The 23,619-nt window shown below is 35.5% G+C and overlaps 1 protein-coding gene across 3 annotated transcripts in view; it reads left to right on the top strand.

Annotated features, from left to right (window-relative positions):
• The window catches only part of Ankrd50 (ankyrin repeat domain 50), a 40,171-nt gene extending 17,398 nt beyond the window's left edge, over window positions 1-22,773 (top strand). For all 3 annotated transcript variants that reach the window (XM_004854949.3, XM_021236467.2, XM_004854948.3), the window contains exons 3-5: window positions 8,554-8,783; window positions 14,836-18,383; window positions 19,766-22,773. In XM_004854949.3, coding sequence (XP_004855006.1) covers window positions 8,554-8,783; window positions 14,836-18,380 — 3,775 coding nt within the window. In that variant the 3' untranslated portion in view covers window positions 18,381-18,383; window positions 19,766-22,773. The remainder of the gene's footprint in view (window positions 1-8,553; window positions 8,784-14,835; window positions 18,384-19,765) is intronic.
• Window positions 22,774-23,619: the final 846 nt, after the last annotated feature.

The raw sequence follows: 23,619 nt of genomic DNA, 5'->3' as shown, positions 1-23,619 counted from the left end.
AATTTTGTGTCAGTAGTATTGCATTAATCATTGAAGCAACATTGACTGCATTGATCAAAGTGCCGAGAAATAATTTCTGGAATTTTTGTGTTCAAAGAGTTAAAGATTTACGTATTCTCACTTCTAAAACCAGTGGGTCACAAAAGAGTGCAAGATAGCATGATAATAAGTGGTACGTTGGTTCACGAACTTAGTTTGTTCCATGATTCTGGAAAAGATGGCCACGTTTGTGTTTGTGTGGGAGAGATGGCCGTGGCCATGTTTGTCACCTGATGCAGAGTTTGCGAACAAAAACAAAATTTTGCCAAATGCTCCTGTTTGTGAACCAAATTGTTCTCAAACAAAAGCCTTCTTGAACCAAGGTACCAGTATATTCTGAATGGCTAGTGAAGTTGTAGTATTACCTTCAAACCGTAGAACTTCTTTCTGTTTCTTTCCATCCTAGTCCTCTCTTCTCTGAGTCTTGTTTGATTTTTTCCTTCTGATATTCTTATACCATGTACTCCTAAGTCCCTAACCAAAGAAATATATTTATTGAGTAGATGTCTGTTTTATACTATTTAATAGAAATGTAGGTTGAATAATTTATCTCAGAAATAATACAGAAATTCACAAACTTGTTTTGTGTATTTGGGCTTTGGCGGATCCCTTCTTCCTTCTTTCCTGCTGTTTCTTGTGTGGATTAAAGAAATATAACTGTTCTCCCCAGATTTAAAATAAAATACAATGTTCTGACATTATTATTTGAACAGAAATACTTGGGATTATTTAACAGCATAGCAGGATTGGGGAACTGAAAACCTATGGCAGTTAATGGTAGCTAACCATGCATGATCTTGTCTTAAAAATATTTGAAGAATCATTTTAAATGAGTATTATTTATTTTAAATTATTGATTACTTATTTTTAGCTTTTATATTGTCTAACTTTTAGTTGCCAAATATCTATTATTTTAAACTTCTTAGTTGGAAATAATGTTTTTTGGAAATATTCTTACTGATATATAAAAATGAAACGGTTATGAACATTCAAAAAAAAAACTTTTCTCAGAAAACATGGTCCCTCTATAAATATCAGGGTAACTATATCAATGGTGAATTAGTGTGACAATTGAGGTAATTTATATAGTGAAGCTTAATCTTAACAATGCATTGTAAAAAATTAGCAGTGTAGGAAATAAGATGATCCTGTTACCATTTTACTGCAGACTGGGATTTCAGGGTGGCATAGGTATATTTCTCTAGAATATTTGTGAAGTTTAAGAAAAATGCTGAGTCCCCATTATTCTTTGCTATAATAATATAACACAAATGTCCCTGCAGTTAAGAGATACTCTTGTAATTATACATAAATTTTTTTTTGTTTTTGCCTATTTTTAACATATTCTTTGGTAGCAGTTTAGTTTGTTTCTTTCTAGAGCTCAAACCTAAAAGTCACAAAGCATCCCTTTATCCATACTTTGGAGTATGGTAAGAATTAAAGATGGATGGGAATGTATAAACAAATACTTTGCAAGTACTTAGTGTATGAGGAAGAATAAATATTTTTTTAAAAACTCAAAATTTATATGAATACATTTAAGAAAGTATGTATGAGGGAAAAGTTTTATAGGACGTCCTGTATTAGAGTTCTCCATAGAAAAATGCTAATAAGTAGATTTATAATAAGAAATTAGGTCACATAATTATGAAGGCTGAGAAATTTCAATACCTGTAGTTAGCAAACTAGAAACCTAGGAAAGATGAGGTGATGTTCCAGTCTGAATTTAAAATCTAGTGAATCAGGAGAGTTGATAGTTTTAAGTTCTAGTCTGAATGCCAGCATTCTTGAGAACCAAAAAAGCTAATGTTTGGAGTCCAAAGACTGGAAAAGACTGATATTCCAGCTCAAGCAGTCAGGTGTCAGCAGCATTTTTCTATTCAGGTCTCCAGCTGATTGAATATGGCCCCTGTGGCCACATTCTGGAGTAGTCTACTCTGTAGTCTCCAGATTCATACATAACCTCATCTGGAACCCCTTTACAGACACACATAGGATAATGTTTGACCAGTGTCTGCACACCTGATGGTCCAGTCAAGTTGACATGTACAGTTTACCTAGCACAAGACCCTATGAGCTGAATGTATGCCAACGATGAAGTGGTGTTTATGTTTAGGGTATAAGACTGGAAACAGCAAGCACTGTTCTGAATATCAACAATATACCCACTCATTCATTCATTCATTCATTCAGTAGATATGTATAGGTCATTCACATTTTACAGGGTCCTGTGCTAGCTAGAGTTGAAATGGTGAATGTTATATACCTAATTCCTTCTCCCTCAGAGTGTTTGAAGGTAGATGCGAAGCCATCACAGCTTCTCTGTCAGTATATATTTATAGAACCCCACCTAGTTTGGCTTTAGACTGAGCAGTGTGGTCAAGAAGGCCTCTCTGAATTAGTGATATTTGAACTGATCTCCAAAGGATGAAGTAATAAAAGAATGAAGTGTAGCAGGAGAGTAGAGAGCATGTGTGAAAACCCTGAGAATGAAAGGGGATCTGTTCAGAGAAGCAAGAGCAGCTTGATGAGGTTAGAGCGTTGCTTGGGCCAGGTGAGACTTGGGTAGTGACTTCAGAGTTATAGTCTGCTGGGAGGCCACTGGTCTGAGCACATGCACCTCAGAGTACCAGCTGGAAAGAAGTGAACTCATTTATGAAAACTTCGTTTTAATGAATTACTCCATGTTACGTGTATTAAAGACAGAATTAGTCTCCTGAGTTCTGAGTATTGTGACTACCTGGAATATACCAAGCAACATGTTTTGTTTTTCAGAGACAAATTATCAGTAATAATTTTTTACTATTATTTATTTTAGTTTGCTACAGTAAAATTGAATGTCTGTGAAATATAGGTGTATAATTTTTACAGATGCATAGAATGAAGAAAATACATCACGATATACAACAGTTCTGTCACCCCCCCAAAATTCCAGTTTGTTCTTGTTTTGCAGTAAACCCCTCTCCCCGCTCCAGTCTGTGGCAACCACTGATCTAAGTTTTAGCCTCACAGTCTTGCTTTTGCCAGGTGTCACATAGATGCAGCCTTTTGGATGTGGGTCCTTTCACTTAGAAAATGCACTTAATTCCGCTGCCTGCCTCGCAAACGCAAGGACCCGAGTTCCATCCCTGGTACCAAAGGAAGAAAGAAAAAGAAAATGCATTTAAGATTCATCTGCCTTGTATGAATAGTGGATTTTGTTGTTTCCTTTTGTGATGGAATGGAATGCTCCTGTATGGCTTTGCCACAAGTTGTTTGTCCACTCACCAGTTGAACAGTATGAGTTGTTTCTAGTTTGGGGAGGTTATAAACAAATCTATAAACATTTATGTGTAGATTTTTTTGTGGCTATAAATTTCAGTTTACTTAGGTAAATACCAAGAAATGGGACTGCTAGGCCATGTGGTAGGTGGGTTTAGAAGAATACGAAACTTTGAAAAGTTGTGTGTCTTTTGGAGATAGCTGTATCAGTGCTTTACAAAAGCACCAGGACTTGGTTGTTCCTGTCATTTTCATGTTTTTCAGCAGTTCAGTGGTATCTCACTGTGATCCTATTTCACTTTCTCTTATAACTAATGAGTACATTTTAACATGCTTGTTTAATACCACTGTGCCTTCTAAAGTGTCTGTTCCAGTGTTCCCATTTAAAAGAATTGTTTTCTTATTGTTTGGGTTTTTTTTTTAATATATTCTGGATATTTCTTTAGTCAGAAATTTGTTTTATAAAAAAATAGATTCTGAAAATAGAAAAAAAATAGATTCTGCCGGTCTTCAGATTGTCCATTCATTCTCATGATTGTGTCTAAAAATTAATTTTAATAAAAACACGGTTTCCAAGTTCTATTTGCTTTGTGGTTAAGACTGTTCCCCTAACTCAGGATCACAGAGATTTTCTTCTAGAAATTTTGTACTTTTACACTTAAATCTGTGATCCATTTTGTGTAAAAGATGAAAGATATGTATTGTGGCTTTTTTTCATATGGATATCCAGCTGTCATCATTTGTGGGAAAATTTTTCTTAACTGAATTACCATTATAATTTTGTAAAAATTCAAGCTCCTATATTTATCCTTCAACTTTGTACTCTTGCAAAATAATTTTTATTATTATAGACTTTTATAATTATTTGTTGAAAGCTAGATGTTTTATGTGAAACAGTTGAGGCAGAAATATTTTTTGTGTCTGGAAAGTAGGTCCGTGTTTTTGTTTTCGTTTTTTCCTGTTCTGGCCTTTGGTGTGGAGAGAAAGGGAAAGAGGGTGCATTAATGTAGTCAGGAGTTAGGAGACTGAAGATTTACAGTTGCTGTAGCTACCCTCATTACACCTCTGGCTTCAACTGCTCTAGCAGTACTTGGGTTAGGGTAGGGCTGATTTTCCAGATGCTTTACTGAATATCTACTCCCCTTATACCTGGCACATTTCTTCCTTTTGCAGTCATTCAGTAGTTAGATGGAAGGATAAAGAAAGGTAGAGGCGTCTTTTGATGAAGTTTACCTTGTGCCCTTGGATCTTGGAAGAGGTCGTCTCAGTGGCCCTGTCCAGTCCAGATGTAGGCTGCAGTGGGTTTTTACTCATTCCCTAAGGGCAGTAGTGTTCACCTCACATCCTACCAAGGCTTTTCCATAGGATGTATATTGGAAAATAATCTGGGTGGAGGCTTTCATTCCATGTTCTTCCCAGCCAGGATTGTTGCATTAAATAAAAATATATAAAGCCCTGCAGGATCAGAAAAAAAGTGCAAAAGGGTGTGAATTCTCCCTTTGGTCAGCAGCCCCAGGAGCTCCACATTCTCTTCCTCCAATCTTGTAGCTGACCACTCCCCCAGCCCCTCCCTACATACCTGGTGTCTAGCTGCTCCTCCTCTGCATGGCTGTGCTTGTGCTCTGTGTCTGCCTGCAGTTGTCTTAGTCCCCTTCGATTTGTGGCTACTTGGTTGCCCTGTGACATCAGCTTTCTGATAGATGTAGCAAAAGTCTTGAACTTGCCATTTGTCCAGTTTGTTTTGTTGTATGGCCTAGAGGAACACTGATTCTCCATACCTGAACAAGCAAGCTGAAACCTGATGTTTAACATTAATAATTCTAACTCTGAGGGAACTATTGTACGTTATCTATGTGTCTGTCATCTAATACTACATACCTTATACTTCATTGATAGCAGCTTTTTAAAAGCTAATTAGTCTCCTTAAAAGAAAGAAACAAAAGACATACATAAATTCACTGTATCAAGGAAAAAGAGCAATGGATGTGTTTCATTTCTGAATTGCCCTAATGGTCTTTCAGCTGCCCTTCTGCCCGGAAATCAAAAAGTCAGTGATGGCTCTTCCAGTACTCCCATTCAAGAAAGATTAAAATGAGGAAATCTAATTTATGCATTTTTAAATTGAATCAATGACATTACTAAGAATACAAGACAGATTGGGTGAATATTAATAATGAAGCTAAGAAATATAAATATTTAATAAGACATATATTGTGAAAAAAAAAGATACGTACTGTGTAAGAAAGTGAGACCTTTTTGCATACTGCTGCTTTTAAATATGGTGATTAGCCTGGCATGGTGGCACAGGCCTGTAATCCTAGCACTTGAGAGGCTGAGGCAGGAGGGTCACTCTTGAATTTGAGCCCAGCCTGTGCTATATATAGTGAGTTCAAGGCCACCCTAGACTACATAGCGACACCCTGTCTCAAAAGCAAAGAAACAAAAATAAATAATAAAGTGATTATCTGTGTATGAGAATGCTAGCCTAACACATTATCTTTTTTGTAATAAATGTGTGTATATATATATATATATATCCACAAACATGGAAAAATTTATTTTAGACTAAACTACTCATGCTTTGTTTATATATACTTTGGAGAGATTTTTCTTTTTACAAATGATGAAATGCAACTTGACAGAAATGTGGATCTTTGTACCTGTTGATGTATATGTTCCCAAGTAGGTGACTTGGAAATAATTGAGAGAGAACTGAATATAGGAATTCTGAGTTTAATGAATGTTCTATGTAATGCTTTAAAGGTGACAACTTTTCAATTCAGTACCATTCATTGATAAAGCAAATTTATTGAGTGTTTATGAGGCACTAAGAAAAGTTTTAAGTGCTGGAACCTAACTACACAAGTAGTAGCTCCTTAGTATTTTTAGGGAAAAGTAAAAACTTCATGATAAAAGCTTACAAACCACAACCTTTATTCATTTTCATAATTCTTTTCTCTCATACTTTGTTCACTGGTCTTTCTATTCTTCAAGCTTCAAATGAATTTGTGCATTTTTATTGTGTGTCCTTCTCTACCCCTAGCTCTTTTGACTTCAACCTCAGTTCCCATCTTCTCTGACCTCTCCTTACACCTTCCCTACCAAAATTGCTTTAGGTTGCTTCCTGTGTGCTCCCACAACTCTGTGTTATCTGTGAAGTGGCACTGATTAGCCGTATTCTTATGTTGTATTATATACTACATGAACTGTATTGTATGGCTGTATAGGCCAAGTATCCCTTATCAAAAATGCTAAGAACAGAAGTATTCCACATCTCTATTTGGATGTTAGTGTATTTGCATAGAGTTTACTGTTTGAAGTACTCAAAAAATTTCGGATTTTGAAGCACTTTGGAATTCAGAGTTTTTAGATTAGGGATGTTCTTCCTTTATTATTGGTTTTTCATCACCTTTCTTTGGGTTCATAAAAGACAAAATACATAGGAAAGGTACAATAAAGTAGGTTTTCCTAAATTTACCCTGTTCTGCTGTTAGGATTGTCCTGCCTTTCCTTTCTCAACCTAGGGAGTTATAATTGGTTCTTCAAAACTTAGTTCACCTGAGTATCTACTACTTGAGTAGCTCTCTAATATTCTCTGCTTTTCCTACCTCCATATCTTTGATGTTGATCATTTCTTATTTACTGTGTTAGTAATTTTACTACTTTTTATGATAACAGGGAGCATACTGCGTTGAAGATACTCCTCTTTCATTCTAGATGGCAACAGTGTCATCATTAATCTACTGTGAGAATCATGCTAAGTTCTGGGAGTACATTGGTGTGCAAAAGCAATTTAGTTTCTATTCTCTATTCTCTTGATGCTTAAGGTATAAAGAGAAAAAAATTGATGGACATGAAATACCAAATTGCAGAACTGATAGTGTAGTGAAAGAGAATTTATTGATGCTATGAATCCAGATAATAAAATTTGACCTTAAAGTGACTTTTAAAGTTAAAATTGTAGATAAAGGAGGAGTTATTGTCCATGCAGAAAGAAAGGAAATGTATACCAGACAGGGGAAACTGCAAATGAAAAGGCCTTGTGTACTTGCTGGTATCTGACAAAGGTCATTGAAAGAAGCCTAGTGTGGTTGGAGCAGCATTTGAAAGCTCACTGGCTGCAGAAGGAAGTCTGGGGAGTTGGTTGGAGGCGTGGGTGGTTGGGGCAGCACAGGTGAAAGGAGTGATGGGCATTTGGGTTAGAGTTGTGCTGTTCCAGACAGAAGTGGATTTGAGAGTTCAGAAACGTTGATTGTTGCATAGTAGTTAGTTGAATTTTGGTGTTTAGGGTATTGAATGATTAAGAAGAGAGTTGTAGAAGATATTCATAAATTTCTGTTGCTCGTTACTGGATAGATTATGTCTTCTTCACCATCTTACCTGCTCAGCACTTTATTGAGCACATGACATACATCAAGTAAATGTTTTTGAAAGTGAATGAGCACTGTTTTATTTACAGAAAAGTTCTATTTAGCCTCTCTCCATCACCTGAATAGGAAATACATTATTCAATGGAATAATGCCTGATAATTTTTTTCTTTACTTTGAAATTTGGAAATACATGAAATGGGACCTAGAATATAGTTATCTTTGTACAGGTTTTTAAAGTAAACATTGTGTGTGATAAGCTTTATGCAGTGCTGTAATCTTGTGAGAGACAATAAAACCTTTCTAAATTCTATACAATTCTTATTTTCTTATAAAGTGGTGTTCAAAGTTTTTATTAACCTCTGCAACAAATAGAAAATTCAAGCCTTTTATCACTGACTCAAAAAAGATAAAGGGAATATTGAAATCTAGTTTTGTCTAGTTTCTGCTACTATTTTTCTCTATTATACTTACCAACACATACACACATAAACACACACACTCAATCGCTATATTTTGGACAGTGATGTTATTGGAAATGTGAATTATTGAGAACCAGTATTCTTCTTGAAGAATTGAGACAAAATAACATTTTTGTTCTAGAAGTTTATTGATTGATTGCCATACTGGGGATTGAACTGAGGGCCTTCCCTGAGCTGCATCTCAGCCCTTTTTTGTATTTTTGAAATAAGGTCTCTTTAAGTTGCTGAGTTGCCCAGGCTGGACTTGAACTTGTGATTTTCTTGCCTCAGCCTCCCAGAGTGATGGAATCATGGACATGCATCCCAACACCTGGCCTTTATTTTATTTTCAAAACATTCGTAATTAGTAATACTGATGTTTGTAGCCAGCCACATTCACACTGCTCTGTGATGTCTTTTGCAGGTGTGTTCTGCTCCCGCTCTTGGGAATGAAGCCTCCACAGCAGAGTCTGTACCTGCTCGTGGACTCTGTCGATGAAGGGTGTACCATTACTGAGGGTGAACAGACATCAACCAGCTTCTCGGGGACTGTGGCAGAGCTCTTAGCTGGTAACCATGAGTTCTTTCCACCGTGGCTTTTGCTTCTCTGTTCTGCCAGGAAACAGAGTAAGGCTGTTACTAAGATGTTTACTGGTAAGCATAATTCCTTACTGCCCTCCAAATGAACTACTACTTTAATGCATGTTTCTTTCTTAGAGCAAAGTATGCAGTTGAAAATCTGGATGTTTCATTCACTTCTATCAGCTCTTCTGTACTATGCCTTTTAAAATTATATTGAAAGCAATCCATAGCATGTTTTAAAATCAGGTAAAAATTACCTTTTTTCCAAGTTCTTTTCCTGATGACTACCTTGGTAAAGAATAGCAATGTTGAATGCCATCTTTGCTTCTGTGTATCTGTGGGGCTGCCTTTGCCATGCTGTTATTCATGACAGTTTAGGATAGCATCTTAGGAGTAGTAAATATGCCTCTGGCCTTTAAAAAACAAACATCAATGGCAGTTACTCTGGGTATTTTTCTTTGTGAAAGAGTAGAGAGCTATCAGTCCTTTATTATACCTCTTGAAATATTTTCATGTTTCAGCCCTTTTCTCATCAGTGAGAGAAAAGTATATATAATGTATAAAAGTATCTGAATAGTTTATAGTTCTTTCATCCTTACTTTACCCTTTTAGTTTTCTTTTTTCTAACGATAATAAAGTTGTGGTTACTCCTTTTAGACCATATGAAGCACTCTTCTGTGCTCTGTGGTTAATAAAAAGAATGTAAAACAAGGACCTTTCACAAGAGTTATAGTGTAATTGAAGAGATGTTAATTGAGTTGATTATTTAGCTATATTAGTTTTTATTATGAATATTTTCTTAGTACATGTTTGTGATTACATTTATTGTGGGGTATTTGTACACATACATAAGACAACTTAATCAGTTTTAAGTAGTTCTGTGCTTTTTACAGTATGGCAAAACCTTTTATTAGTTTGTTAAAGTGATTTTTTTTTTTATAACTGGCTTTATTCCCTCTATCTGGTCATCTCTCTTAGATTCTCTTGCTGCTAACAGCAGTGCTCTCATTTTCCACGTATAGTATTCTTTTTTGTTATTGTTAAAAATGTAGTTGGTAAAATTTGGGGATTAAAATGACTTATATACTATGTATTTTCATAGTCAATCCAAATGAAGTAGTGAAAGTACCATTTTAATTCTTACCATTCATTAGCTCCGTGATCTTATGCAAATTACTTACCATTTTGTGTGTCTCTATTTCCTTATCTATAAAATGGGAAATAATTTTAAGGTTAAATGACAAATTAAATGTGAAGTACTTAGAACAATACCTCATGTAGGACTAATATTTAATAAGTGCTTCATAAATGTTGCTATTGTCATTTTTTAGCAAAAATAAATGTTGAGTCCTATTCCTATTACTGCTTTTAAATTAAGGTTATTGATTTTAAATGTAGATAATATTCCTCTCTGAATAAGTCTCCTATTTATATTTCTACTATTCTCATTCATGGCATTTAGATTATTTTCAGTTTTTTACTACAGCTTGAGCAACCTTTATCTGAAAATTCAAAATTGGAAATGCACCAAAATCTAAAACTTGTGTGGTCACAATGCCACAAGTGGAAAATTCCATTTTGAGGAACTTAGTTTCATGCAAGAAATAATTAAAGTAGTATATAAAATTACCTTTACATTGTAGGTATAAGGGGTGTATGAGATATAAGTGGATTTAGATTTAGATACGGGTCTCATTCCCCAAGACCTCTCTAGATAGATAGATGGGATAGATAGATAGATAGATAGATAGATAGATAGATAGATAGTTATAGATATAGAGTCTGAAAAAAACTAAAATATTTCAGGTCCTAGGTGTTTTTGGCTAGGGAATATTCAACCTGTATTACCAAAAAGTGCTTCATGTATATGCTTGTCACACCTTGTACTCAGGTGCTAAAAGTTTGTGTTACAAATCTAGATTTGGGTTTATTCAGCTTTTCAAGAAACTCCTTGAATGAAGGAGGAAAGGTTTTTGTGACCCATGGTTTAAGAGGTTTCAGTCCATGGTCAACTGGCTCCATTGCTTTAGGGCTGAAGTGAGTCAGAACAGTCTGGCAGAAAGGTATAGTAGAGGCAGAGGGTAGCAGCCAGAATGCAGAGAGACAGCGAGAGAGCCGGAAAGGAAAGGGCTAGGATGAGATAGAATCCCTAAGGTCACACCACCACCGTGATCCATTCCTTTCAAACAGGCCCCACCTCCTGTTTCAGTCACCTCCCAAAGATGCCTTCAGATTGTGGTCTCATAAGTGAGCCAGTCCATTGAAGAAGGTGGAGCACTCAGGATCCAGTAACTTCCCACAAAGCCCATCCTCGCCAGCCAGGAATTTAGCACATGAATTTTAGAGGACATTTCAAATCCAAAACATGACAACTTTGAAATTGCTGGGTTATAGGGTATATACAATTTGAACTTCAGTTAACTTTGGCAGATTACTAGTTGTTATGCTTTAAATCATTTATATTCCTACTAAAAACATGATTTCTCTTTATCTTCATTCTTATCAATCAACTTTTACTTTCAGATCTGTTTTTATCTGCTTTAGGGTCTTACATTTTATGTTTTGGCTAAAAGGTTCTTTCCTTTGAACTTCTAACTTCTCATTTAGGATACTGCTCAAATGTTTCACACAGGCTTCTGTGTTTTCTATTCTGGCTCTATTTCTGGCTCCCTATCTAGTCAGTCACATAGTCCCTCTCTTTATCTGAATCATCTGTGTGTATCTTATAATTGTTTAAAATTGTTTGTATTTTCTGTTTGTTTACTTATGACATCGTCTCCTTGAGAATAAGAGGTTTTCCTCTCTTGCCCGCTGCTATTATCTCCTCAGCATCTAGGACAGAGCTTGGAACAAAACTGGCATTCAATGATTTGCAATTACATGAATTTGTATTTCCTTTCAACTGTATTTTATTGGAAAAGGGCAGTAAATTAGGAATCAGAACTAGATTATGGTCAGATTCTCTTTGCTCACTTTCCCTTCTGAGATATTAATTATTAAAAGCAGTGGGTTTTATATAAACATTTGATTACTTTCCCACTGATAGTAAATTTTTAGTTTGGGGGTAAAAATTTTAAGACTATGACTAAAGTCGTTAATATATATTATCAGCTGGTTTCCAAAAAGATATGTATCAAATTATATTCCTGTCTGAAAATATTGGTATTTTGTATTTCCATCAGTTTCGAATTATGTTTTTTAAGGGTTTGTTAATTTGAGATGTGAAAATGCTCTCGTCTTGTACTTTCTGTTTATGATTTAATTCTTTCTCCCCATGCTTAATTTTATCAATTTGTCTCTTTTTTCCTGTGATTTTTTTTTTTTTTCTGACTTTTATGTATGTTTCTATCAGTAAGTTCAGGTTTTTCTTTTTTATTGTCAGTAGGGCTTTTATTTCACTTTCATTCTTGGCAACTATTTTGTTCAGTTTTTTAAAATTGTAATTATTGTCCAATCCATTATATGTAATCTAATATAATGTCCTTTACTATCCCATATTTTATATTGTATTATTTTATTCATATAAAATATTTTCTACTAAATGGTATAAAATGAAGCTCTAACGTCAATAATTTATTGAACCATATGTTTTCTCAGTAGGTTCTTCAAGATAATAAGTAATTGCAGTGAGCATCAGTATATAAGCACTGGCACAGGTCCTGCCATTCTGCTTTGACTAGCACCAAGTGATTTTAGAACCTAAGAAATGTTTTAAGTAAGAAGAGAAATGGTTCAATAGTGAAGTGGTTCAACATTTTAGTAAATTGTATTTTTATTCTAAGAATTTGGATCATTTTTCAGCCTCATCTTACAATTTTTAAGTGCTTTGTATCAATATATTTTTAGTACCTTTAACTCAAGGTTTTTAAATTGGTGATAAATAGATATTCTTAGCTATAGTTTTTTGTTTCATATTTTCTGGAAGTGCTGAAACTCTACTTTGGGGCTTCTCACATGATGGGCAAGCCATTAACTACTGAGCTACACCCTTGGCCTCTTCCTTCTGTTTTAATGAACAAATACCTATTATTAATGATGAATATAATTTCTGTTAATATCTATATTATGGAGTAATTTGAGTTGAGGGAGATTTATTTTTTAAGTTGCAAATATTTCATGTCAATCTTTTATGAAATTGTCTTTTTTATAGAAATCTGTGTCCCTATTCCTTCTCTCAAACATTTGCATTTTCTACCACAACTTTGTTCCCATTCTTACGAAAAGAGCGAACTTCAAAGTCAAACAAAACAATCAGATTCCTAGTTCCACTAATTATTACTTACTTTAGGCAATTTATTTAACATTCCTGTGCTTTGGCTTTCTTTTTTATAATAGGTTACTTGTATCTCAAGCTTGTCATAAAAGGTTATGTGTGATACGCACTTAAAGTGCTGTCCTAAAATACTTGACTCAGTGAATGTTGGTCTTTTTTATTCCTTTCTGAGAAACCAAACCTGTTACTGTGGAGGTTTACAGGGTTAGCCTAGTGTGTGTTTTAATTATTTCAAGTTTTAATCATGAGGCCTCAATTAGTTTAAATTATATTTATTCATAGTGGGCTATATGATCTTTTATGTAAATCAGTCCGTTTGCACAGCACTTTGAAAACTGTAAAACTGTGTAATAGAAGATACTGTTGTTTTAAATAACTTTTTTATTAGCAACAGCCAGGTATTTCCATTTTTTATCTTAAATTGTTTTAATGAATTTGTAAAGTCAAACACAAATGGACACACAGAAAAAGGTTTAAAGAGAGGTCATCTCATGTCATTGGTAAATTTGGATTGTTATAAATTTCTCAGAATGTTTCAAAAACTCTTCTTATGTCAGGATTGTCTTCATAATGAAATTTCTATTTTGAAATGATTTATATGTTGAGCATTTAATTATCAGTTATATGTGTATATAAAGAGATTCCTTTTTGATATAGATTTAGGACAATACAAATTTGTTGTTTCTTCATGTTTCATTTGCATTGGTTGTGTTTTTCAATATATTTGTCTGCTTTGTTTCAGTTTTTCAAGGTAAGTATCACAAATTTGAATTTATTAGTTTTCTCCCCAAACCTATTGCTTATCCTTCAGAGGTATCTTTTTTTTTTAATCCTTTTAACAAAGCCAGATGTTGATGTCAACTTCAGCAATTCCTTCACTCTTCCCTTCTCCGTGTTCACCAGGCACTACATAATGTAGCTCTTATTAATAATTCCCAAGCCTATAATTTATCTTTATATTTGCTCCTCCTGCCATGGTTGTCAGAACCTTCATGATTCTCATGTAAAATTTATCCCAGCATTTTTGAAAAGATTTTACTTTTAGTTTTGACTCACTCCAGTTGATTAGGGATGTTAGAATGGTCTTTCATAATGCAAATCTTATCATGGTAATACCTTGATCAGTTCATTCACTTAGCAAGTTTTTTTTTCCTCTGTAAGATAAATACACAATTATGTAATAAATTTGTGTCTGTAGGTCATGATACAACTCCTTCCTGAAGACGAAATAGATTTTCAAATAACTGTAACTAGTATATTTCTAGGTTGATTTGAATGCTTTTAAATGGCTCAGTTTTTACAATGCTAAAGTTTTGTAAGCTGAATTTAACCAAGTTACATCTTAATTGGTTCAAGCTATTTATTGACAGGCTGAGACTTAATTATTTAAATTTGATAACATATAAAATAAAGCAATTTAAAAGTAATGATAGGTGATATTCTTAATTAAATATAAATAATCCCTTCCATAATTATGGCTAGCACATATTCAAGTACATTGTATGGGTGGAAGTATATCAGTTATTTGTATGAAAAAGATCATCTTGTAAACAAACTTTACTTGTTATGTCTTTTGCAACTTTTTTCTAATCATTTAGGAGTTCAGAAAATCTTAAGATACGTTTAGAGATATGTAAAACTATCTAATGCTGTTAGTGTCTTACGCTGAAGTTGAGAAAGGCAACAAACCACTGAGAATAAGTATTTCCATTTGTTGATACAAAAATGAAATTATTTCTCTGCCATCTGTATATTTTATTAATTGTTTTTTATTGGTTTATTATATGTTAAAGACATTTTCTTTGAAGATTTGGCAGCTTCTGTAATGGATCTGCTGTTTTGTTTCTTCAGGTTTTCGAAAAATAAGTTTAGATGACCTTCGGAAGGCATACATTGTCAAGGATGTCCAACAGTACATTCTTCATCGTTTAGATCAAGAAGAGGCCTTGCGACAACACCTTACTAAAGAAACTGCAGAGATGTTAAATCAACTGCACATTAAAAGCAGCGGGTGCTTTCTTTATCTAGAACGAGTTTTAGATGGAGTTGTAGAAAATTTTATTATGTTAAGAGAGATTCGTGACATCCCGGGAACTCTAAATGGTCTCTATCTCTGGCTTTGCCAAAGACTTTTTGTAAGAAAACAGTTTGCAAAAGTTCAGCCTATTTTGAATGTGATACTTGCAGCCTGCCGACCTTTGACCATAACGGAATTATATCATGCAGTATGGACCAAAAATATGTCATTAACCTTGGAAGACTTTCAACGAAAGTTAGATGTCCTCTCTAAACTTCTTGTTGATGGACTAGGAAATACTAAAATACTGTTTCACTATAGTTTTGCAGAGTGGCTTCTAGATGTGAAACACTGCACTCAGAAGTATTTATGTAATGCAGCAGAAGGACACAGAATGTTGGCTATGAGTTATACCTGTCAAGCAAAGAATTTAACACCATTGGAAGCACAAGAATTTGCTTTGCACTTAATTAATTCAAACTTACAATTAGAGACAGCTGAGCTAGCTCTGTGGATGATATGGAATGGTGCACCTGTCAGAGACTCTCTGTCTACTTTAATTCCCAAGGAACAAGAAGTACTACAGCTGTTGGTTAAAGCTGGTGCTCACGTCAACAGTGAAGATGATCGCACTTCATGCATTGTTCGACAAGCCTTAGAGAGAGAGGATTCCATTCGGACATTATTAGATAATGGAGCTTCAGTAAATCAGTGTGATTCAAATGGAAGAACATTATTGGCTAATGCTGCATACAGTGGCAATCTTGATGTAGTGAATTTACTTGTCTCTAGGGGAGCAGATTTAGAAATAGAAGATGCTCATGGACATACACCACTCACCCTAGCTGCTAGACAAGGTCATACCAAGGTGGTTAATTGTTTGATTGGGTGTGGAGCAAATATTAATCATACTGATCAAGATGGTTGGACAGCATTACGATCTGCTGCCTGGGGAGGCCATACTGAGGTCGTTTCAGCGCTACTTTATGCTGGCGTAAAAGTGGATTGTGCAGATGCTGATAGTCGAACAGCTTTGAGAGCAGCAGCATGGGGTGGCCATGAGGACATTGTACTGAATTTGTTGCAGCACGGTGCTGAAGTTAACAAAGCTGATAATGAAGGTAGAACTGCTTTGATAGCAGCAGCATACATGGGACATAGAGAGATTGTGGAACACCTGCTGGACCACGGAGCAGAAGTAAATCATGAGGATGTTGATGGCAGGACTGCACTATCTGTAGCTGCACTTTGTGTGCCTGCAAGTAAAGGGCACGCATCAGTTGTTAGCCTCCTAATCGATCGAGGTGCAGAAGTAGATCATTGTGATAAAGATGGCATGACTCCATTGCTGGTAGCTGCCTATGAAGGACATGTCGATGTGGTTGACTTGCTTCTAGAGGGAGGAGCAGATGTAGATCACACAGATAACAATGGTCGAACACCCCTGTTAGCAGCAGCATCTATGGGTCATGCTTCAGTGGTAAACACACTTTTGTTTTGGGGTGCAGCTGTGGATAGTATTGATAGTGAAGGTAGGACAGTCCTCAGCATAGCTTCAGCACAAGGAAATGTCGAGGTGGTACGCACTCTCCTGGACAGAGGGTTAGATGAAAATCACCGAGATGATGCTGGATGGACACCTTTGCACATGGCAGCTTTTGAAGGCCACAGGTTAATATGTGAAGCGCTTATTGAACAAGGTGCTAGAACAAATGAGATTGACAATGATGGACGAATCCCTTTCATCTTAGCTTCACAAGAGGGTCATTATGATTGTGTTCAGATATTATTAGAAAATAAATCCAACATTGATCAAAGAGGTTATGATGGAAGAAATGCACTGCGGGTTGCTGCATTAGAAGGACACAGAGACATTGTTGAATTGCTTTTTACCCATGGAGCTGATGTTAATTATAAAGATGCTGATGGGAGGCCCACACTTTATATCTTGGCTTTAGAAAACCAACTTACAATGGCTGAATATTTTTTAGAAAATGGTGCAAATGTAGAAGCAAGCGATGCTGAAGGAAGGACAGCACTTCATGTTTCCTGCTGGCAAGGCCATATGGAAATGGTACAGGTGTTGATAGCCTACCATGCTGACGTCAACGCTGCAGACAATGAAAAGCGCTCTGCTTTGCAGTCTGCAGCCTGGCAGGGCCACATGAAAGTGGTTCAGCTTCTGATTGAGCATGGTGCAGTAGTTGACCATACATGTAATCAAGGTGCAACTGCACTCTGTATCGCAGCCCAGGAGGGACACATTGATGTTGTGCAGGTGTTACTAGAGCGTGGTGCAGACCCAAACCATGCTGATCAATTTGGACGCACTGCTATGCGTGTTGCAGCCAAAAATGGACATTCTCAAATAATTAAGTTACTAGAAAAATATGGTGCATCTAGTTTGAATGGCTGTTCTCCCTCACCTGTTCACACAATGGAGCAAAAACCTCTACAATCAGTGTCATCAAAAATGCAGTCATTGACAATTAAGTCAAATAGCTCTGGCAGTACTGGCGGAGGGGATATGCAGCCTTCACTACGTGGCTTACCTAATGGACCAGCTCATGCATTCAGTTCTCCATCAGAATCTCCAGATTCTACCGTTGATCGGCAGAAGTCATCATTGTCAAATAATTCCCTGAAAAGCTCAAAAAATTCATCTTTGAGAACTACTTCATCTACAGCGACAGCTCAAACAGTGCCAATTGATAGCTTTCATAACTTGTCATTTACAGAACAAATTCAACAGCACTCGTTGCCACGCAGTAGAAGTCGACAGTCAATTGTTTCCCCATCTTCCACAACACAGTCCTTAGGACAAAGTCATAACTCACCGAGTAGTGAATTTGAGTGGAGTCAAGTGAAGCCCAGTTTGAAGTCAACTAAAGCAAATAAAGGGGGAAAATCAGAAAGTTCTGGTAAATCTGGATCAGCTGGGAAAAAAGGTAAACAAAGTAATTCCTCACAGCCAAAGGTTTTAGAGTATGAGATGACTCAGTTTGACAAAAGAGGACCTGTTGCCAAATCTGGGACTAGTGTACCCCCTCAACAAGTGCCAGCAGACTCTCAGTGCAAAATCATACCTTCAACTCAGCAGGAAATCGGCCGATCTCAGCAGCAATTTCTCATTCACCAACAAAGTGGGGAACAGAAGAAGAGAAATGGCATAATGACAAATCCAAACTACCATCTTCAGAGCAGCCAGGTTTTTCTTGGTAGGGTTTCAGTTCAACGGACAGTACAGGACAGAGGGCCTCAGGAAGTGTTGGAGGAGTACCCTTCCTCAGAGACAGACTTAAACCTTAAGCAAGCCCTGAAGCTGCAGATTGAGGGTTCTGACCCAAGCTTCAACTATAAGAAGGAAACCCCCCTATAAAAGGTAATATTTCACCAACATGCAGAATAACCTATCAAAAGTATAGTTCCCTGACCTTGGGGTACTACCTGGCTGATTCCCTCACCTAATGTCTAGCTCATCTCCCAGCTAGACCTTCCTTACCTTATCACCCTTTTAAATTTGAATTCTCCCACCTCTAGCACTCCTTTTCCTCCTTCCCTCTTCGTGCTATCTAAAGCACTATTTAACATACTTTTGTTTATCTGTTTGTCTCCCTGACTGTATGTAGTGTAAGCTTGTGCAAGTAGGAATTTTTGTTTTGTTCAATGCTATATTCGATATACTTGGAATAGTGTATTAATATGGTAATTTCTCAGGCAAAATATGCTGGAGAAATGCATTAATAAATGAATTTATATATTATTTATGGATTCCAGATTTAGAATTTTTCCCCCTCTTAATAACTCTTTGATGGTGATAGAGGGTGTGGCTTTTTCTGTAATGTATTTTTGGTTTGAAAAAATAGTACATGTAGATGATTGATAAATGTTAACTTTATTGGTATTTATCAGTAAAAGTTAGCTTTATTATGGCAGATCTTTTAGAAATCTTTCAAGTTGTGTTTTCACATACTGTCCCCAGAACTGGTCTGAAAGATGGTAAATGAGTGTTTTGGCAAGGTGGGTATTTGGAGTCCATTATATTCAGACAAAATAATTTTTACTAAATAAAAATTCTCCCCACCACAAAGGATAGTTCACTAATTAATAGGTAAAGGTAGTGAGAAAATAGATAAGTACCTATTTTTATGTGATGGATACTTTTTAAGGAGCACAGTTCCCATATTGGAGATAAATCTGAGAACTTTTTAAGAATCTTTTCTCATTTATACCAGGAGTATATCGTAGTTTGCTCAGTCATCTTCCTTTAACAAAATTGTGCTCTTAAGCAAACTGACATCTCTCTTTTTTGGTTGTTTTTGGGGCTGTGCTTTAGGGGTGTGATAAGTGAAACATCACTATAAACAAATTCTCCCTATTTTCCAGTTATAAGCAGCCTTCGATGTGAATTCATGGATGGGCAGTAAAATGTCATTTAAAAATAATTTGTATGAAATAGCTAATTACTTCTCCCCTACCACTTATTTTTTAAAAATTTAACCCTGATGCTACACCCCTCCTACTCTTAGTATATATAGTGTAAAGACAAAACATGTAAATTAAGGTTGGTTAGTATTTTGTAGAATCTTTAAAAGTGACTTATTGTTAAATAATGAATCTCTAATAGACAAGTTTATTAAATTTGGGCTTTGTGTGATAAACATATACATAGATGAATGGATATACATATTCTATAAGGTCTTAAAATTATAGTTACATAGTAAAATGTAAAAATTAATTGTTTTTTTTTAACTTTTGAATCAGTTTCCTGTTCTGTGAAACAGAAGACATTGTGATTGAAGTGGTTCTTCAACTACTGGATGAAAACATAAAATGCCTATTGATTTGATGAAATAAAAGTGAAGAATGTAATATCTGCAGTACAGTTACCTTAATTACTGTAATGTGCCTAAAGAGTAAGGCTGCCTTCTCAATGTAATCCTCTGTGCTTAAAAAGTTTTTTTGTGTGCTTTGTATTCACAACACGGATAAGCACTTTTAGAAAAAAAATGCAGGTGTATACTGCAGTTCCCCGATAAAGCTGAAAAAATTTTGAGTAAAGTATTTTAAGTTAAGATTTGATAAATGTGCATGTGCCATGGTCAAGTGTATGTGAAAAGGCAGTGTTCCTTGTATTTATTTTTTTTCTTTTTGTGGCAGAAGAAACTTAATGCATAATGTTTCAGTCACATTTGCATTGTAGTGTGTGGCCTGTTTCTTGTATCTTTAAAAATGTTGCTCAATAAAATAAATCTTGCAATGGTTTTATGTTCACTACACCTTCAGCATTGGATAAAAGTTTCTATGTAAATGCCACATTGCGGTAAAAAAAATGGTTTCTTGACAGATTTCAAAAAAATAATTTCTAGTATTAGGGAGCTGCTTTAAGTAGTTTAAATCTGGATTTTCTCAATAGAATACTCCTCATCTCTGGCTAAAAGTGTCGAAACAAGCAAACAACCCGACTGTAGGCAGAACAGAGTTCCATTTCATTGGCTGGGATGCAATTTCACCTTCCACTCACTTGTCATTCCACCTCCAAGAAGACAGACTATCATTCCTGAGGCATGAATATTCTCAGGGACAAAGCCATGCCTCAGTCGCATGTGTGTGCAGAGGGAGATGCACCTGTCTATCCAAGGGTAGAGTTTTGATCCCTGAACTATTCATTGACTACCCTTATCTCTTCCTCACAGCTAACTGTAATTCATCATTGTAAACAGTAATGCTGGCTTCTCTCTCAGCTGTTTGTACTTGTAAATCACTGCATGACCAAAACAGCCCCACTGAAAATCAGTTGGTTAAATTTAATGGTTCAGTTGGATGAATATTCTTGATGAATGTAATATGTGCTGTCCTTCACAGATGACGCCACTAATGCATTAGCCGTAGCACATATGTATTTTTAACTTTTTTGACAAAAGTGAGGGATTCACCCCTTTCTATCCACATACTCTTTCCTGTTTTCTTCTTTGAACAGTTGCATGGAGGGTGGCTGAATGCTGAGGTAAGAGAAGAATCAGTAACCTAGGAAATTACACTTGGTTTAAATGAAGGACTCACAGCCCTGGCGTCCTGAATGTATTCTAAACCAGTGAAGCCAGCTTAGATGGGTCATATATATGTTTGGAAAGGCTGACAATGATTTAGAAGCCGAAGTTTGGATTTGGTTTGTGGATGAGCCCTGGTCCTCTTACAGACCCGAGAAATTCTGTTGTTTCCATGTGCTGTTGATAAGGAGGAATGAGGAAAGAGAATTTGGAGATTCAGCACAAAACCATTGCTACTACTGAAAAGAATCCTTTAAATATGTCTTAGTAACAGAGGTCAGTAATGTCATCAAACATGAAGGACACATATGTAATGCTTTGTTCGTAGACATAGAAATGTGTAATTGGTTATGATAAATGTTTCTCACTTGAACCTATGTGTAAGGGTTTTCTTGCTTTTATTTTTTAAAGTCAGCAAAACTCATTTTGTCTATGTCATCTGTAAGTCATAATCAGGACAAAGATGAAAAGTTGATCAGTTCAATCAAAATTAAGGTGACATGGCAATATTGATAGCTCGAATGTGAATGTTTCAAGTATTGAACTCTTGTCCCTATGGGATATTTATTAAATACACTTAATAGGACTCTTGCAAAGTAGCCTTAAAAGTGTTGATGATTCTATTACTAAATATGAACACATACTATTATTAGAGCCAACTTTACTCACATCTCAGATACAGTACATTTACATTACTGTAGAGGATGAAGCGCTAATTTCTTATTAGGTGTATTTTTTTCTTAGAGAACCCTGAAAGCTGCCAGTTTTCTATTAACCTTGAATTATTGAAATTGTATTTATTTAATTTTATTGTTTTGACAAAATTGCACCTTGTGACCAAAGGGCAAAGATATGGCTCATTGCATTAGGGATTTATGTGTTCAAAGAACTAAATGTTTTCATATCCCTTCTTTATACACTTGGAACAGTTGGTAGGAAGAGAGCCTGTTGGAAAAATATGATTTTCATAACTATTTCTCTGCGTGTTTTTATATAAATTATGTTTTAGAACAGAACAAAAGTGACTTTCAGTTAGGATAATGATAAGGGTGCTGGAAATGCCCTGCTTTGCTTATTTGTTTCTGTGGGGGATTTACTACCATGACTTAAAAAATGGCTTCTGCTTCATACGAAACTCCTAAATAGCTATTTTTGAAATTGAAATATTTAAATTTTGTAAATCAGCTGTTGCCACTACACAACTTAGGATGCCATGCGCTTACAACATTTTTATAACATTCCATCATCCCCATTCCCTTGAAGTCATGATTTGCTAATAAGGGAAGTTACAAAAATACAGAATGAAAAATAAAAATCTGGATATTGGTAGGAAAGGTTTGGGGAGGAAAACTGACCAGAAATCAGCGTGCATTGCAGAATGCAGCCAATAACTTTTGATCCTCAGCCCCACTCCCACCCCTACCAGAGTGCTTACCAAAAATAGTTCACTACTTAAAACTTAGAGTAAATATTTTTCTTCATATTGTTTTGGCTATGCAAATGTTTGTTTTGCTTAATGTCCTCCCATTTACACTTTCAGCAAATGTAGTTGCAGACAAATGCTTTTCTTTTTCTTTTTCCCTTGGTTTGGGGTATGTAAATAGCCTAAAATGTACATTGAATTTCACATTGTAAAAGTTTTATTTTATTCCTTGTATTATATTATGCAAAATCCCTGTGTATATGAAAGTGCATAATAAATATATTTGCTTTACAGAAGAAATATTGTTTTAATTTTATTCTTGAACCAGTAGAGTATAGATGATATGCTTACAATAAAAAGAATTGTTAGTTGTTCTAATGCTTAAGAAACAAAACTGAGCAAATGAATTTAGAAACATTTTTACAAAGCAAAAAAGAAAGAAAAACCACTGTCCAACAAAGGATCTAAAATCAGATTTAGCCTTTCTAAACCTTGTGTAAGGACTTACTGTCCTTTTTCCCTCTGACTACTTATACCCTGTATCTAACCATGTCATATTTCAGGCCTCTGAAAATATCAGTAATCTGATAAATTGTGTATACATGTGCTCCTTGATTATCAGAATATTACAGCAATCTTTACACTGAATTCTTTTTAGAGTTTTACTGCAAACATGATTTTCTAAATAAGATGTGTGCTCTTTGTTCAGTAAACTTGGTGCCTCTCACACTCAGAGTGGGACTTCCCTTCACCCATACCCAAAACAGTGCTCAAACAATCGCAGACTAATCTATTTATCACACACCCTTAATCCATATTCACGCACTGTAGATCCAGCCAACTCCAAAAACCCCACCTATGCGTGCATGAGGCTCTGAGGGGACACTGGATGCAAGCCATAACATTCCATATATACTGACACTCCAATGAGGTTTCTAGAAAGGTCAACAAAGTATTTTCTCTTGAGTAACTTCATAATAGTTTTTGCAGTAATTTCATATTTATAAAGTTGTTGGGTTAATCTTATTCTAAATAGTCTTAGCAGCATAAAGTATTTAAACACAAATGGATGGTACATATAGAATATTTTTAAAATATACTGGTTGACTAAATAAACTTAGAAGTATGGCGTTTCCCTGCTGGTC

Source organism: Heterocephalus glaber, unplaced genomic scaffold, assembly GCF_053883595.1.
Source record: "Heterocephalus glaber isolate CG9 unplaced genomic scaffold, H.glaber_assembly_v1.0 deba00001586, whole genome shotgun sequence".
Taxonomy (NCBI): domain Eukaryota; kingdom Metazoa; phylum Chordata; class Mammalia; order Rodentia; family Bathyergidae; genus Heterocephalus; species Heterocephalus glaber.
This window is presented reverse-complemented; position numbering and strand designations above follow the sequence as displayed.